This window comes from Mustela putorius, unplaced genomic scaffold (assembly GCF_011764305.1).
Source record: "Mustela putorius furo isolate JIRA1106 unplaced genomic scaffold, ASM1176430v1.1 tig00000129_pilon_pilon_pilon, whole genome shotgun sequence".
Lineage (NCBI taxonomy): Eukaryota > Metazoa > Chordata > Mammalia > Carnivora > Mustelidae > Mustela > Mustela putorius.
The window spans coordinates 34,418,646-34,437,823 of NW_025421290.1; the positions used below are offsets into that span (position 1 = coordinate 34,418,646).

Consider the following 19,178-nt stretch of genomic DNA (forward strand, 5'->3'; position numbering starts at 1 on the left):
TTCACCCAGAGGCACCAATGCCTTCATTCTGCTCAAGCTTCCTCCTGCTCTCACCCAAATGTCATATGTCCCCCAATCCATCATGCTTCTTTCTCCCCAACCCTCCACGAAAAACTCAAATTCTGTTCAATCAGCTGACCTTGGCCTGGTGTGAGAAGGATCATACCAAGACTAACAACTTTGAACCAATTAGCAAATGAATCAAGGGCTTGCAGTGGAGAAGGAGTTTAAGAAGATGCCAATTTTCCTAAAGAGTTTTTAATGTGTGGGCATCTCAGGATGACAAAGGGAAAGAAGGGGGAGAGATTGAGGATAGGATCTCAGGTAGCCTAGAGCAAGGGTCATCCAAACAGCATCCATCCATCCACAAAGTCCCATTTCGGCGCAGGGGGCAGACTCGCCTCCTGGAAGCCAGGACTCCTGCCTGCTGCATTTGCCTGCTGCGCTCCGACGTCTCTCTACCCACTGTAAAGCTCGAAGTGACGAAGTGAGAGGCCCTCAGAGCTGGCCGACAAGAAAAAGCCTCTTTGCCATTCCTGCTCCAGGGACTCCACAGCAAGCAGGCCTGTTCTAGAGAGGGTGCTCACCTCAGGGTCAGACTCCTTGGTGTTCTTGGAAGAACATTTTTCTCTTCCCTCAAATAGGCTAAATGGGTGGTGAAAAGGGCTTGTTCCAATGACTGAGTTATAGAGGCTTGAAACCCTTTCAGGAATTCCTAGGACTTGCCTTTAGTACCAGCGTATAAAGTACAGGTGCTCGGTCTCTCTTGCTCTCCCTCCCCCTCTTTCTTTACCACGCACCTGCCCCCTCCTCCCTCTTCCCGCCCAGCCACTTGCTAATGACTGAGTTTATACTTGGTTTTGAGCAACTTGTGAGCTTGAAAATCATTCAGAAGAGCATCAAAGTACTCTTAGTTGTTTCCAGAATGGACAGCCACTGGAAGAATGACATTTGCCCATGTATGACCCCTTGCTGGGAGCACATCTCCAACAGGATAGGTCCTCTTCCCCAAGCCCAATGCCTCCTCCCTCCCCTTGACCCTGGGAGCTACTCTGGCTCCCTCCCCTCTTTGTGTCTGCTTTCACTTCTTCTTTTCCTCTGGTGGGTTTTAAACTGCAAGCAGGGATGGATCCTTTTGCCTCCTGCCCAACCCTTTCCACTTTCCTTAATGGTCCTTAAATTATTTCTTTTTGAGCAATGTTCTTTGTTTTGTTTTGTTTTGTTTTGTTTTAAGATTTTATTTATTTATTTGACAGGCAGAGATTATAAGTAGGCAGAGAGGCAGGCAGATAGAGAGGTGGAAGCAGGCTTGCTGCTGAGCGGAGAGCCCGGATGCGGGACTTGATCCCAGAACCCTGAGATCATGCTGAGCCAAAGGCAGAGGCTTTAACCCACTGAGCCACCCAGGTGCCCCTTGAGCGGTGTTCTTTAACACAAGGAAACAAGCCACATGCATTAAACAAATCCATGTTTTACAGATCTTAAGTCACGCAGAAGTATCTTAGTATTTATGGCTTCATGTTCCTGGTACACTTATGTCAATGTCCAAAACAAGAAGCAGGTTTTGGAATCAAGTCTTTTGATCTACTTGGATTCCTTTATTCCTGAGTGTGGTAAGGAACCTTCCCTTTGCTCTGCCTCAAACCTCAGGTTTTATCACAGGTTCTTTACGTCTCTATGAAAAAGTTTGCAGCCTAGGGCAGGGGTCACCAAGGTATAGCCCACAGCTTGCTTTTTTTTTTTTTTTTTTTTTTTTTTTTTTATTTATTTATTTTATTTTTTTATTTTTTTATAACAGCTTGCTTTTATAAGTGAATTAAGACTGGAATACAGTCCCACGGGCTTTTTGTTTTTGTTTTTATCTCTGGTAGACACCAGAGAAAATTCACTAGAATAAAAAACAGTTTTTAATTATTAGACCAATGAAGCAATCCCATATCCAAGAGAGCCATGAGCATGTCTAGACCATTCCAGAAGGATATGGTTTCTCCACCTCATAGCTGTCTATCTTTTCTCTAAAAAGGTCAGATGATGTCCATTGATTAAAAGCAATCTGTTGGGGTTTTCTAGAACGGTTAAGCAATGATATAGCATCACTAGAAAAGGTCCACAGGACCCAAGCGGGTCTACACATTTTGATGCAAAATTTATTCTTTTTTTGCTGTTAAAAATATTAAAACAGAATGCTACGGTTCCTGCTAGAAATTCCCAGGATCCTCATATCCCTTTTATAAAAACAAAACATATTAAGTACACTTTCAGAAATTAAGAAACATTTCTCTTTAAGGTAAGGATGCTCTAAAACACGAATGGGGAGAAATGGATAAACCAGTAGCGTATTATCTGATTCAGAGAAGATGCTCATGGCTGTGCCAAATCATATTTTTCTTAGTAAGTCACACCGAACAAAAAAAGAAGATAAATAGCCGTGAAAATGCAAGTGAGCTGGTAATAATAGCCTAGTTATAGCTGCCATGAAATAGTCATTAAGTTATATGCAGCATAAATCTCACTGAGTTTTGTAAATTATGGTGGTTTTTAGAGGCCAAATAAAGATAAACCATACAAATGATGGCTGCTTTTCTCTGTGCTCCTTGGCATGACTTTCTCAAACGCTTAAGCCCAGGCTCATAGGACCATATGGTTCTTGAAGCATCCGAGAAAGCGTAAAGGTTCACAACTCCATCAAGACCCCTGTTTCATATCTTAAAGGTGATCATTCCTAACCAACCCTTCCCTGCACTCTTGCCTGGTTCTGGCTCACACTCAGTCCGGACAGACCTCCCGCTCAAGCCTTACACTTCTAGCTGCTCCTGCTTCCAAGGCATATTGGAAGAGCAGGTGCTGGAGATGGGCAGCGTTGGCAGGCTGAACTGGCTGCTGGCGGTTCCAGCCAGCCCCAGAGACCAGCACTAAAATCCCACTCTCTGCCTTCCTCAGTAGACCGGCACATTAGCAAGACTCTGATCCAAAGATGCCCAGGAAAATGTTCGTTTTCCTCCCTTTTGGAGGTTGGTGGTAATCCCCAGTTGATCTTTCCTCGCAACTGCTTTTTTTCCCCCTGCTATTTAAACTGAATTCGTATTGCTCCAAATTAAATCCATTTTTTCTGGCCTTGTCATTGCTAACTAATGAGAACAATTCCTCTCTTTGCTCCTGGTAGCTGCACTTTGGGTACTTATGGATGAGAATCATATCCTTCCTTAGCCTACTTTCCTAACTGCAGACCGCACAGGTGATAAAATGGGTTAATTGTTGCTATAAAAATATTTTCTATCCTCATAACAAAGTAATTTTTTCCTCCAAATCATTTTAATTTCTTGGAATTGCACTGTGTTCTTAATAATCTGCAGTGACTGAGGTTGCAGTCCTGTTGGGCTTAGATATACAAGCAAAATGTTGGATATACAATACACATGAATAGAGCAATCCTGGCTGATTGTGCTATCTCCTTTTTGCCCCACCCACTCTGGCCTCGGTTTTGATCATGGTTTTTACACCTGTACGAGGAAGTCTGCAGCCTAGAGCTGGGGTCATCCAAGTAGAGCCTTCAATCTGCCCCCCCTTTTTTTTTCTGTTTTAAGGAGGTTCCATGCCCCGTGTGAAGCCCAAAGCAGGGCTTGAACTCACAACCCTGAGATCAACACCTGAACCAAAATCAAGAGTCAGATGCTTAACCAACCGAGCCACCCGGGCCCCCCTGCAGACTGTTTTTGTAAAATAAATTTTTACTGTAATATAGCCACATACATTTCTTTCTTTTTTTTTTTTTTTTTAAGATTTTATTTTTATCTATTTGCCAGAAAGAGAGAGAGAGAGAGCGAGCACAGGCAGGCAGAGTGGCAGCAGAGGCAGAGGGAGAAACAGGCTCTTTGCCAAGCAAGGAGCCCGATGTGGGACTCAATCCCAGGACGCTGGGATCATGACCTGAGCCGAAGGCAGCCGCTTAACCCACTGAGCCACCCAGGCGCCCCAAGCCACATACGTTTCTTAAAAGCATGCTATCTGTGGCTTTTTTCACATTGTAACGGCAGAGCTGAGGAGCTCTCACAGAAACTGTAGCACTTGTGAAGCCCAGAATACTTGCCATCTGGCCCTTTACAGAAACACTCCGCTGACCCCCAGCACAGGCAGTCAACTAGTAAAACCCAACTGGACTTTACTACTTGCACCAGGTTCGGGCGAAGTACTGGGTAAATCTCTCATTTACACCCAGGCAGTCTGCTAAACATTTCATGATAGGCCAAACCACACAGCCGAGAAGGGAGTCTGGACTGAACGCGTTTCTCATAGTTTATTCCCACAGGCATCAAGGTTCACTTCTTAAAGGGATAAAAGAGGCTTGACACAGAGACTAACCCTGGGCTACAGCTCCAACACATGTAGGCAATTTTTATAATCATGTGCCCCTTTGCTGAGTCCATCTAGAATGTTCCGTTGCGTTCATCTGGCTCAACGACTCACACCAGCAGGTAGACAAAGAAATCCAGGCCAAGGCCTGGTACTCACTATGTGAAGCTGGAGGAAGTCGCCAAGGCCCGGAGCACTGTCGATGCGCACCAAGATGCCATCCTTCACGGTGGTGCTGAAGCCCACAGCCAGGCGGTCCGAACGCGTGCTGGGCCGATCATTGGCCGGCCAGGTGTAGAGGATGAGGCCTCCGCTTTTCCCAAAGATGTACGTAGCGCCAGCTGCAAAAACAAGAAGAGAGGGAGCCATCAGGGCGTGTACCATGTGTCCCCAGCTACACGCATACTGCGGAGACTCTGCACAGACAGCTGTGGAGAGGAAAGGACCCCCAGACGCGGGTGGTATTTGGTTACTGAGAGGGATGGCATCCAAGGTCTCAGATGGCGGCTGTCACCCTAAATTAAAGATGCAGGCAAAATGAATTAATAACAAAGCAGATGTTAGCCAGAGACACGCCTAACATCTTCACTTCCTGCTGTATAATGGCAGAGGGCAAGTAAGATGCTGTGTCTGGGAACGTGGGTATGTTGTCACAAACAACTTTTCCGATCTCAGCAGCAGAATGAATTTTCCATCTTGGCTAGGACAGGCATGAGAGAGAAAACTAGCCCCCCCACCTCTTAGCTCCCAGAGCATTCTGGTCTGTGTTGTTGGGAGCCGTTCCGGGAATGCCTAGCAAGACTGGACATAAGGTGTAAGTCCAAAGCCATCATTCTTTTCACACCTGGACCCGCTACCACCCCCACAGAAAAGCAAGCTGGAGCCTGAGAAAATCAAGTTCCGCATTTTCTTATTCCACTCTTACATTGCTATAAAAAATGTGAAAAAAATTAACTCCAGAAGTCTTTTAAAAATTAATTTATTTCGTGAGATTAAGAGTCACTTATGGTTTGTCTCCCTCCCAATCCCATCTTGTTTCATTGATTCTTCTCCTACCCACTTAAGCCCCCATGTTGCATCACCACTTCCTCATATCAGGGAGATCATATGATAGTTGTCTTTCTCGGCTTGACTTATTTCGCTAAGCATGATACGCTCTAGTTCCATTGGGGAGGGTATGTGCTTTGTTGAGTGCTGTGAAGTGTGTAAACCTGGTGATTCACAGACCTGTACCCCTGGGGATAAAAATATATGTTTATAAAAAATTTAAAAAAAAATAATTTATTTCCCTAGTGATGGTATTTATCTGGTAGAATATAAGTTTCCCTCTCTTCTCCAAACTAAATTTCAAAAAGGAAATATAGAAGACATAGAAAAAAAAAACAAACTCACAAGAACGAATTTGGAACATAAATGGTATGGCCACTTAGGAATAGTGGGTTTATCAGTGTTTTTAGTATTTACTGCCTTTTCACTCTTATTATTTACAAAGCCAGAGATTAGTAAGGTTATATTAATTTAAAAATACTCAGAAAACAAACAGGAAGAAAAATAAAGAAAATATTTGCAACTCATAAATCTTAAAAGTCTGTTGTTAAAAACAAGTTTTTAAATCTAAATTTGGAAGAAAGCATTCAGATTTGGTAGCCAGAACAGACTAGATCATTGTAGTTTCTATGGCCATCTGTATGTTCCCCGTAGTGAGTACTTCCACACGTTACTCATCTCAAAGTTCAAAGACTATTTGACAGCAGATCTTCTTGTGTGTTCCCACTGAACATGGTCCAATTCTTAAAACTATTTTAAAGCAGCATTAGAAAAGCATTCAGATTTCTTCAACTTTCCTAAAAATCTCCAGCACTGGTTCACATTTAGTCTACAGGGAATACTGGGTTGATTTATGTTGTGTGAAGAAAAAAAAAGAGGTATGCAGCTTATTTGGAAATAATAAAGTCAACTGCTATGAGGCTAGAATTAGGAGTATATGTCATAGGTCATCCTTATTTTAAGCACTAAGCCCCACTGTACTGTGCAGCATATAGAATCTAATTTGTCCTTTTTTCAAATGTCACTATTCCAGTCCCTCCAATATGCCCAGTTGGTATATTACGTGTAGCATAACATCTTCCTTCTATGAATGTCTGGACCCTGAGGTGATAGCGTCGAATAAGACCTCTGCCGTCATCTGGAGAATTTGGGATTGTGGTGTGAAAGTTTATGGTTAATTCTATACACAAAATCATATTTGCTCCTCACCATCCACAGATACCCTCAATGCTTCTTAAAATTAGAAATGTGGACCTCATGATTTACCCTTGATGTCTATCCATCTGTGAGGAATTTAAATCATTCCCTTTCCTGTAGATGATGACGAATGTCATCGCCCCCCTCTTCATTCTTTATTTGGAAAACTGAAGGCTACTCAGTGATCAATGTATAGAATCACCGAAAATGCAAATCACCCTGTGATATTTTGTGGCAATTTATAAAATCTTACCCTATTTTATCCTAAATAGGTAGTGGATTCTGGTACAGAGATAAATCCATACTCTCTCAGGAAATTATTTTATCACTTTGTTACAAAAAGAACAAGTCCAAAGTTGATAACAGCAACAAATATGCCTGGTGTTTTACAATTTAAAAAACCTTTTCAAATTCATTAGCTGGATCTTCATGACAGTTCTATGGGATATTTCATTTGTTAACAATGTTTGGAAACAGAGACCTGAGCTTCTGCCTTAAATAAATGGCACCTCTTCAGGTCTCCTGCTTTCCCTCCTACCTCCAAAAGCCTGTCTTCACCATATGCCAATTATAGCTTAATAAAATTATATCATAAACTATACCAGTGGTGATGCAAACTTGACTATATTCTTTTCCCGTGTTCCTATAAGACCAAAATAGAACGAAAACAAAGCCATAGTTTCCGAACCTGGCACATTTTCAAAAGCTAGCCTGGCCTTCTAACCATACAAATAAATGTACAAACCTTCTACTCTGCTTATATTTTTTATCCACTGACGGTTCAGTAATTCTCGATATAAAGAATATGAAGAGGAAGAATGTTTTAAAAGATAAATATACAACTTCTTATATCTAGTGGGTAGGAGGTCATCATGGCTTTACATTTTAAATAAAGAACAAAACCTCACTATGATAACCTCAGGGTAGATCAAAAATCAATCTTAAAAATTATTTTGATTGCTTTTTTGTTCTGAATTTAGGATGTCACTATGTTAGAGCATTCTTTCTTTTTTTTTTTTTTTAAAGATTTTATTTATTTATTTGTCAGAGAGAGAGCGAGCGAGAGCGAGCATAGGCAGACAGAGTGGAAGGCAGAGTCAGAGGGAGAAGCAGGCTCCCTGCGGAGCAAGGAGCCTGATGTGGGACTCGATCCCAGGACGCTGGGATCATGACCTGAGCCGAAGGCAGCTGCTTAACCAACTGAGCCACCCAGGCGTCCCAACATTCTAACTTTGTAGATGGAAAAGGGTAAAAAATTACAAAGCCCTAAGCATATGGCTTATTTGGCCATGTGGCAATAAATCTTAAAATATGTTTTTTTATATCAAATGTCCTAGAAAGGGTAAATAAAGACCCTGAGTGCTCCCATAGTTCAATGTTGGCTTTAAAGCAAGTTAATTGATATTTACAACTCTCTACCCTGAAAACCTGTTATTTTTTTCCCCTTCTTTAGTTAGCTTTGCTATTTTGCATGGTTTTTAAAGACAAATATGCACTTTCTGCTAATTTTAATATAAAATGCCTAGAGTCCTAGGGGGAACATGGACTTATTTTGCTTTACATTTTCAAATTAAAAAGTTAATTTTGTTATTTTAAAATGTGGATTACAAATCAACATTTGGGGAACATCCTAAGAACTGTAAGAACCCTCCTTAATCCATTAAAGATTTTCATTTCCAAGCCATGCAATATCACATCACATGCTTTCTCCCCTGAGCCTAGTTTGTCTGACTGTTGGTTTCTTGCTGTGCTAAGTAGGCTGGTGCAAAGATCATACTCCATTTATTAATAATCAGAACATTGCTAGCAAAAAGTGATCAATTCAACTGAAGAAAAATTGCTATGGTGGCATTTTGACAATTTAACATTGTAGGATTTGCAAGTTTGCAAGCATCTGAGATTGCTGAATGCCAATCACAGAGTATTTCAGGAATGACCTCTCCACACTGTCACCTTACCCAAGATATGTATACACACCATTTTCAAACAGTCAACAAATCTACCATGTTATTTAATATGCAACTTCTTTTATTTCAAAAGCACCAAAAAATGGGTTTGGCTTATTGTTTTTATAATTGGCAAGCTATTTACTGGGATGGAGCTGATGGTGATTTTGGCAGAGACAGGTATGTGAGGGTATGGAATATGTATGTTTGGGGATGTTTTCTGTGTGTGGGATTCATTGGGGGGAAGAAAAGCATAGAACAGGCTCCACTGAGATCATTAAGGACTCCTGGGAAACAGTTTTATGTAGCTTTATAACAAGCTGGTTAAACAGATGATTGACGGTTTCTCAAGGAGAATAAAAGATAAAATATTTTCTAGGTCATACATTTCTCCAAGAAATAGTTCTTAAATCTGTGGCATATATTACTGCTTATTTGACTAAAATTTAATATAATTATTGATGGCAACTTAACACTTCCTTATTTAGACCATTTGGATAATTATTACTTCTGTTGTTTTGACTTCTTAACCTCATGGTCCTGTCATTATGATACTGTTTTCTATTCTTATATCCAAGTAGCATATTATTTATTTTTGGCAATTACCAATAGAAATAGAATCATAGACTTGTTTATTATTTATATTCAATATAAAAGTAATAATTAGGTGCCTCATTAGCACAGTAGGTAGCGCATCAGTCTTATAAAAATAATATATACATACATATGTGTATGTAGATACATATGCAGTATCCGTGTGTAAGAAATAAGGAAAGTTTAGTTAGAAAATATAGTAGACTGCCTGGAATTAATTTATGATTTTCTTCCTCAAATAATTACAGATAAAAGGCTCCAGAAATGCATCTAAATGTAATGTTGGTTGTTTAATTATGTCTAAAAAAAAAAGAAACCAAAGAAAATCAGCTTTCCCTGAAATAATTTTTGGTTGGTGTTAAAACGGAACAATGCAAGCATCTCCCAGGGGAAACCTGAGAAAATTAAATTTAAAGCAAACTAGATCATTCACGCAGGGACAAATATAGCATGTAGAATAATAAATTAAGTAATAAAATGAATATAATCCTTGCTGTGCAAACCATCTGATAGGTAAACCAGTGTAAGAAACAAGAAGTCAGACCCCTTCTCCAGTGCTCTTTGAACACTGCCTGAGAGCTCAGTGTCAAATCTCATGACGCCAAGATACTATACCTGCCTTCCTCTATTACTCAGGCCCTTCGTTCCTCATTTCTATTGTAATACTCTTTCATCAACCTTAGCCACGTTTGTGTTCTTTACTTGGAACTGGTAAATCCTTTTGGAAAACAGATGGACTATCAATGGCATAAAATAGATCTCGTCTGTAGAGGTAGTTATTGCTCCTCACTTAAAACCGCCTTTTATTCAGATCAATTAACCAGATAGCTAACACAACCAAAATGGAAAGATGGAAATGACCCATAACTCTCCTAGCAAATGGAGATGTAAAGCTCAAGGATCTCAAAAACACCCATGGTCTGAAAAAAACAAAACAAAACAAAACAACAACAACAACGTTTCTTTGTTTCTTTTACTCAGTTGGCTCTATAGTTCCCCTTACACACACCCCTGGCTGTTTGGGGAGTGATCATCACAGCAGGACCTTCTACCTTCTAGATTCATAGTGCACTGATTGGTTTTCAGATTGTTTTCTTGGGAGTATCTCATTTGCTGCCACATTCCCCAATACCCACTGAAGTGTCAATGGCAAACATTTTCATCTGAAGGAAACAGAAAATAAAGACTCAGGGGATTAAGTGACTTGACCTGGTGTGAAGGGGTGAAGCTGAGAGTAGAACCAGAGCTCCCCTTCCTTGAGTCGGTCCTCTTTGCCCTCATCCAACTGTCCAGCTGGCCCATAGCATGAGGCGTCCCGAAAGGAATCCCCCAAAGGGTCCCCAGGGACCAAGAGCTCCACAAGAAGGAGGAAGCGAATAATGGATAGAAAAACTATGAACAAAACCTCTGCACTAGAGAGGAAGCCTCTCGGGAGTACAAAGTAAGTGATACAGATTTTACAAACAGTCCTGCAATGCATTTATTGAATGGATGGTTTATTATGATCTATTTTGTCGACTCTGAATTTTTTGAAATAAACACCAAAACTGATGATAAAAAAGCCTTAAATAAAGCAAAACTGAAGGGACAGAATGTTCTGAGAAAAATTTCATCTATTTTAAAGAACATCCTTTATCTTTGGCAAAGAAATGATCAGATTTACTGCTCAGCTAACTGAAAAACTGACAACATTGTCTAAGAGTCAAATAAATAATCAGGGAGCGCCAAGCCCCATTTCTTAAAACAGTGCTCAGGCAAGGCGAGGTTTCCCTCCATCTGGGACAATTTTCTTCCTCTTTCTTGAAAGAAGAATGATTAAAAGCAAAGGGCATTAAGCCAGGAAACACACAGGCAACATTTCAGAGCATGTTCCAGTATTCTCAAAGAAAAATTGCAACTCAAAGACTTCCTAGCAGAACCAATACTGGTTTAGTTTGGTACAGAATCTGCTTGGTAATCTTGGAATTCAAACTTGTGCACAGGGTGAATTATATATATTTCACCAATGCCAAAGCCTCCACAGAAGCTGGTAGGAGAAAGATACAAAACCAATAAAATTCTACCTGTTAACCTATTTCTTTTTTAGAAATAAGAAAGTACACTACTATTTAATTCTGGTACTAAGTATTATAAAAAGGAACCATGCTTCATCAATGATTACATGTACAAGGCCTATTTTGGCGAAGATGCTTGGTTTGACCTTTTCATGGGAATATTATCATGAATTTCCAGGGGATCTTAAGAGGAGTCAAATAATCACGCTATTTCCAAAACTGTACCAACAATTGAGATGGCCTCCTGTTATGATTTCTTTTTTTTTTTTTTAAGATTTGATTTATTTATTTGACAGACAGAGACCACAAGTAGGCAGAGAGGCAGAGAGAGAGAGAGGGAAGCAGGTTCCCTGCTGAGCAGAGAGCCCGATGCGGGACTTGATCCCAGGACCTTGAGATCATGACCTGAGCCTAAGGCAGAGGCTTAACCCACTGAGCCACCCAGGTGCCCCCTCTGCTATGATTTCTTAAACACACCTGTACCCCCCCAATTCTGAGTAAAATAAAATCACACATAGCTTCCAGGCAACTTCATGACTGCTAACAAACATATGACACTTTCTGAGTCTCAGAGATAATGACATTTTTAGAAACACATTACATCAAAAATATTTTTGCAAAGTTATTTTTACTTATCACATTCTAGGACTCTTCCACTAGGAAAAAACTGACTCATGATAGAGGTTACAAACATTTACCACATTCAAAGTGATCTAAAAATAAAGCCTCCAGGGATACACTTAAATTCCCTTTGCTTAAAAAAGAATTTTCATAAACTCGTTGTTATTGTTCTTGTTGTTTGGGATAATTAATTTATTCACAAGTCTTTGTGCTTAACAATACTAACACTAATATTAATATTACCATTAACATTTCTGCTAACTATATGTATGAATCATTTATTATATAATACACCATGATACAATATTGCAAATTCCCATCCCTTTACCCTTTAGATATTTTTGGTGTATTAGTTTGTTAGGGATACCCTAAAAAAGTAACACAAACTGTGTGGCTTGAACAAAAGAAATTTATGCCCTACGAGTCTGGAGGCTAGAATTCTGATATTGAGGCGTCAGATTGATTCTTTCAAAAATGGCTGTTTTCTTCCTGTGTCATCGCAAGGCCTCCTCACAATATTCTAATTTTTTCTTCTTTTTTCCCAAAGATTTTATTTATTTACTTATTTGACAGACAGAGAGGCAGGCAGAGAGAGAGAGAGAGAGAGAGAGGAGGAAGCAGAGAGAGGAAGAAGCTCTCTCTCTCTGAGCAGAGAGCCCCAGGCAGGGCTTGATCCCAGGACCCTGGGATCATGACCTGAGCCAAAGGCAGACACTTAATGACTGAGCCACCCAGGCCCCCCACTAATCTCTTCTTCTTAAAAGGACACCAGTCATATTGGATTAGCAACCCCCTCCCCACCTTTTTAGAGACCTTATCTACAATTACATGACATTCTAAGATACTAGGGGTTACAACTTCAACATACGAATTTTGGAGACACACAATTCAGCCCATAACAGTTACTTTCCCAGTTTTAAAGATGAGGGAAGCTGTAGACTGGGGTAAAATAACTTGTTTAAGATCTAGTAGATTCAGGGATTTAATTGAGATTTACATAACTCGACGATCCACATTCCTTTCTTTACGCCAAGCTGCATCCCTAATATGTTTACTTTTTCTGTGTATTTGAGAGTAGAGATGGATGAAGATGAGAAGAAGGACAATGTCTTCCTAACGTGTCCCCGAAAAACAAGGAAAAGCAAAACAAAAGAAACCACAAAAAAGATGGAAACTCAATGCCTTCCTGACAGAAATGACAGTCTAGGGGTGATCATTTTATTTAAATGAGAGTGGGTTAATACGAGCTTGTTCTCTGCAAAGTGTGTAAAGCAAGGTCAGACAATAGGCTGCTTCTCATTAATTACACCATACTCCTAAAAATCTAAATTCTGAAGGGGTGGACTCTATATAAGGTTTATTTTAGAAAATATTTCACAGCCAATTTAATTTAACTTTCATAACCAAGCTTGTTTCTTATATAGCAAAACAAATAAGTCCTAGGAAATTGCAAAATCTTCAGGTTTAAGGAAATAAATATTAAGTTTTATTGTCAAACAAAATGAAAATCCAGAACCCTTCTGTATCAGGAGCTCCTGGAGGACAGGGCTATTTAATTTATCTCTCTATCAACACTGAATGCTCAGGATATAAATGCTATTGACTTAATCAATAAAACCTGGTTCACCTATATTTTTGTATCTTCACACTGCCATTCAGGTATCTGCCCGTTAAATCTTCTCAGCTTTTTGTCATTTCATCTCAATGTGGAAATATTTTATAAATACTCATCAATGAGGGTTCACAACATTTCCCAGGTGGAAAACAGAGCTTCCAATTTATAAAAGAAAGCTAACCACAAAAATGTTTAAGTAATTTTTCTTTGGTGAACTTTTGGCAAGCTCAGAGAAGAAAATCACACCCATCTTTCATCAAATTGGTTTATGTTACCCCTTAGTTCCTAAATCACATGGCAAACTGTTTTTAGTAATATATATATATATATATATATATATACACACACACATATATATGCATACTTATATATATGAATACATCTTAGATTTAACCAACAAGAATATACAGTAGGAAAGGAATGCAACATATTTAAGAATAGCAATGTCATTATTCTATTGTACATATCATTGGGCAAAGACAACATATACATTTGTCCTTGGGCAAAATATAAATTAATGAAAAGAAAAATAAAAATGATCATTTTATAATTACTTATCAGACTTTTCTGTAGCATTTTTTTAGAAACTCGTTCTTTCTGATGACATCTCATGGGACACAGAATAAAAGGGAGGTTCAGAGTACATTCTTCTGCCTCCTTTCCCTCTTTTTATTCCATAGCTTTGAAATACCTTCCCTAATAAGAACAATCAAGAGATTTCTAAGTACTGAATATTCTCCAAAAAAGAAATACAGATGAAGAGAAGTTGCTTATTTCTAGTGCTTTGATTTAAATGCTGGATTTATATGGAGTTCACACTTTCATGGAACCAGTGACGATAAACAGAAGACTTTGGTATCTTTGTGCCTCTAATTCTTAAAACATGATTTTCCTGGAAAAGTTAGCTAATATTTTTAAGAGTATTGACTCTTCGATGAGATACAGATCCTTAATCATAGAACCCATGTCAGAATTAAGCAAAAGGAAGAAACTTCAACTATTATGGTCCCTTCTCCTATTCTATAACAATCATTTAGCTTCACTGTGCCTCAGTTTCCCCATTATTAAGAGGCGATGATACTTCTCTTACCACCTCATCTCAAAAAAATGTCAGGAAGGATCAAAATAGCTTTCATGTACACTATACAGAACTCTAGAAATAATTTAGTTTTTCTGTTTTATGGTGAGGACCTCAAAGTGCTTACAGTTTTGTTATTTGTAGAACTTAATTATTCCATATTCCCAGTACATCTTCCTTCTTTGTCTTGCAATATTAAGTGTCTTCATATAGAAATGACTATTTTCTCCCATGCCACTCATGTGATTTCAATGGAAACTGTCTGTTAAAAATCTTTAACAGATTTTGCCCCTTAGGTAGAGCTGATTAGCTAAGGCATGATAAATAAGCCCAAGTCAGACCAATTGGAGCATTTCACTGAATTATTATTATTTTTTGTAACCTGGAAGAAGAGGAACATTCTATCAATTTCTCCAATGATAGAGTTATGTCATAAGTGGCACACAGCTGTCATGGCCATGTTTCCTAGCATAAAAAAAAAAAAAAACAAAACCAAAAACACAAAACCTGGAAAAAAAATAAACCCTGACTCAAAGAGTGATGTCAAACTGTTGAATCAAGAGTTGGACACAGGTAGAAAATCTCATCATCATTGGAGGACTTGGTTTTCATGGCTTGTGTTACAAAGTTGCAACATTGTCTCATAGAAAGTTTTTAATAGCTAAAGTGTTTAGTCTAAGCCCATTCACATTTTCTTTCTTTCACAACTATAAGAGTCCTTGACAGTAAAGAACTCCTGGGAACTATCACAGTGCCTGGAACACAAAGGGGCATGTAAGTGTTTGTTAAAGAAATTGGCAAAGGATGACTGAGATGATTAAGTGATAAGTTATCCAGAAATTTAACCTATGGAGCACACTCAGTGATTCATATACATTTCAAATTGGGGCACTAGTAAAACTGATCATGTCCTTCTTGATGAAGAAATCCTTAATGATTTCTACAGAAATATATATATATATATATATATATATATATATATATATATTTTACTGTATGTATATGTTCCCAATAATTAGAATATTAATGAAAAGAAACTGCTTTATATTAAGTCCTATAAACTACAGATAAAATTTTACTCAGAAGGAAATGAACATAAATGAACTAAACTTTCAACTAAAGGTGCAATTATGAAAATAAACAAAATTAATAAACTAGTATTTGATGATTAATAAAAGCTGGAATTTATCCAACATATTTTAAAAAAATAATAGAAGAGTTAAAAAAAAAAAAAACAACCCAAAGCTTATACTTTAAAATGTCAGCGAAAGCATATAAAACCCAGAAAAACCAGGAGAAAAATTAAAAGAGGAAAAAAATTATAGTGGAAATTATAAAGGGGGTATTGCTGTAGATATAGACAATATCAAAATAAAAAAGAATATTGTACATAACTTTATATGTATACATTTAAAAAAATAGAAGAAACTGATCACTTCCAGGAAAACTATGATTTGTTAAATGTTTCTAAGAGAAAGAAGATACACTCAATAGACTATTGACCCAGAAACCATTGGACAGGTGATTCAAATTCTACTAATTAGAAGATATAGATGGGTCATATGGGTGGCTCAGTGGGTTGAGTCTCTGCCTTTGGCTTGGGTCATGATCTCAGGGTCCTGGGATCAAGCCCCTCATTGGGCTCTCTGCTCTGTGGGGAGCCTGTTTCCCCCACTGTCTCTGCCTGCCTCTATGCCTTCTTGTAATCTCTCTCTCTCTCTGTGAAATAAATAAATAAAAAGTCTTTTAAAAAAATAAAAGATACAGATGATACAAAAGACACTAAATAATTTTACAAGTAAGTGTTATCTAACTTTCAAAGAAATATAATTCCTAAGTTATACAAATTATACCAGACCACAGGCAAAGTTAGAAATCTTCCCAAATTCATTTACAAATTTAACATATTTGTAATAACAACACCATAAATGTACAGCATAAAAACAGAACAAAACACTAGACTAATTTCACTTACGGCTACTGATTAAAGATTTTTTCTAAATACACTTCAATGGTACACAAAAAATTAATATACCATTCCAGGAATATGAGAAATAGTATATCTCAACATAAAGGTATTTATTAGCAAAGTTCATTATATCACCTAATTAAGGTAGAATTAGAAAGTGATTTTATTTAGGATTTTAAAAAGTACTTGAAAAACTGAGCAGTCATTCCTTCAAAAAATTTACTTAAAATAGGAATTGAAAAAGCATTCTAAATATGATAGAGACTATCAAAAACAAACTACAACATTATACTAAACAGTAAAATTATATAGGCTTTGCCATCAAAATCAAGAAGATAGAGATGTTCATTATTATGATATTATTCAACAGTTTTATAAGTTCTTACTAAAACTATAAACCAATAAAATGAAATAAGTTATAACATACTGTGGAAAGATACGATAATTTTTAAGGATATGACTGAATACATTTATCTCCCTAATAACTCAATTAAAAACTTAAATCTAATGGGATCAATTGATAAGCTAGTCCAATATAAAATAAATCCATAAAAATCAATAGACAAACCATAAGTGACTCTTAATCTCACAAAACAAACTGAGGGTTGCTGGGGGGAGGGGGATTGGGAGAAGGGGGTGGGATTATGGACATTGGGGAGGGTATGTGCTTTGGTGAAGTGTGTAAACCTGGTGATTCACAGACCTGTACCCCTGGGGATAAAAATATATGTTTATAAAAAATAAAAAATTATAAAAAAAATCAATAGACTGTAACCATTGTATAGATGGTCAAATGATTTTTGACAAGGGTCCCAAGACCATTCAGTGGAAAGATGAGAATCTTTTAATAAATGATTCTGGAAAAGTATATATCCATATGCTTAAAAAATGAAGTTGGATGCTTCTAGCCTATAGAAAAGTTAATTCAAAAAGTATCAATGTCTTACTATAAAAGCTGAAACTATAAAGCACTTAGAAGAGAACATAAGAGAAAAGCTTCAGAACACTGAATTTGGAAAAATTTTTTTTTTAATATGACATCAAAAAAGCAGACAATGAAAGAATAAAATAGATAAATTAAACTTTAAAAATAAAAAAAAACATGTGCATTAAAGTACACTATCAACAAAAAAAAGGTAAGCCACAAAATGGGAGAAAATATTTGCAAGTCATATATCTGATACGACATTTATACCCAGAATATATAAAGCACTTATACAACTCGACAACAAAGGAAACAACCCAGTTACAAAATGGGGAAAAGACTTGAATAGATATTTCTCCAAAGGTATACAAATGGCCAATAAGCTCACGGAAAGATTTTAACATCCATAATGATGAGGGAAATACAAATAAAAATCGTAATGAGTTATCACTTCATACTCAATAAAAGGTTACTATCAAACTGACAGAAAATAAGTGTTGATAAGGATGTGGAGAAATTGAAATTCTTCTGTGCTGCTGGTGCCAATATAAAATGGTACAGCTCCTTTAACAAATGGTATGATAGTTCCCCAAACAGTGCAATGTGTAATTACCATACTGTCCGGCAATTCTACGTCTAAGTGCATAACAACAACAACCAAAAAAAAAAAAAAAAAAAAAAAAAAGCAAGAAAGGACTCAACCAGATACTGTACAGCCATGTTCAAAGCGGCATTATTCACAGTAGCCTCGAAGTGGTAACAACCCAAATGTCCACTGATTAGATCCTTGGATAAAATACTAGTATATATACACAGTGGACTATTAGCTTTAAAAAGAAATGAAATTCTGATACCTACTACACGATGAAACTTGAAGACATTATGAAGTGAAATAAGCCAAATACAAAAGGATAAATATGGCGTGACTCCGTTTACATGAATAGTCAAATTCATAGAAACAGAAAGTAGAAGAGTGGTTATTTGAAAAGAGGCAGATGGGAAGCAATTGTTTCAAAGGCACAGTTTCCATTTTGGGTGATGAATAAGTTTTGGAGATGGTGGTGATTGTTGTACAAAAGTGTGAATTTACTTAATGCTACTGAACTGTGTGCTTCAAAATGGTAAAAAGGGTATTTTTTTCATTTTGTATATTTTTACTACAATTTTTTAAAAAGCAAGATCTTGTTTTAATAATAGTAACTACCAGGTTGAAATGAGAGAAATCCCGCAATAAAAAAAATCTATAAAATATCTTAAAATAATGCAACAAGAAAGCTATATAAAGAGATGCTATATAAAGGAAAGTATAATTTATGGAGCACATAAATCATGTTCATATATATGAAAATACATATGGTATTACTGAAGGAAAATATTAATCCATCAGTAAACATGATAATCTTTATGGCACCTCTAAACAGAATCTCAATTTTTTAAGTTCATAAAGAAAAATAAGTACATAGGATTTGCCAAGAAAAAAAAATTAGAGATTTTTTTATTTATTTGACAGACAAAATCACAAGTAGGCAGAGAGAGAGAGGAAGGAAGAAGCAGGCTCTCTGCTAAGCAGAGAGCCCGATGCGGGGCTCGATCCCAGGACCCTGCGGTCATGACCTGAGCCAAAGACAGAGGCTTTAAACCACTGAGCCACCCAGGTACCCCTGCCAAGAAAATTTGTAAAAGGAAAACTAAAGAAAGGAGACCAGCTTTAATTGACTTTAAAATTTACTCAAAAGTGATCGTAGTCAAAATAATCTATCTTAGGAGCAACATAGAGCACTC

General features: G+C 37.4%; 1 protein-coding gene across 29 annotated transcripts in view; it reads right to left on the minus strand.

Moving 5' to 3' along the window:
- Positions 1 to 19,178, minus strand: part of NRXN3 (neurexin 3) — a 1,565,929-nt gene that overhangs the window by 360,798 nt on the left and 1,185,953 nt on the right. For all 29 annotated transcript variants that reach the window (XM_045074603.1, XM_045074593.1, XM_045074604.1 and 26 more), the window contains one exon: positions 4,510 to 4,691. In XM_045074603.1, coding sequence (XP_044930538.1) covers positions 4,510 to 4,691 — 182 coding nt within the window. The remainder of the gene's footprint in view (positions 1 to 4,509; positions 4,692 to 19,178) is intronic.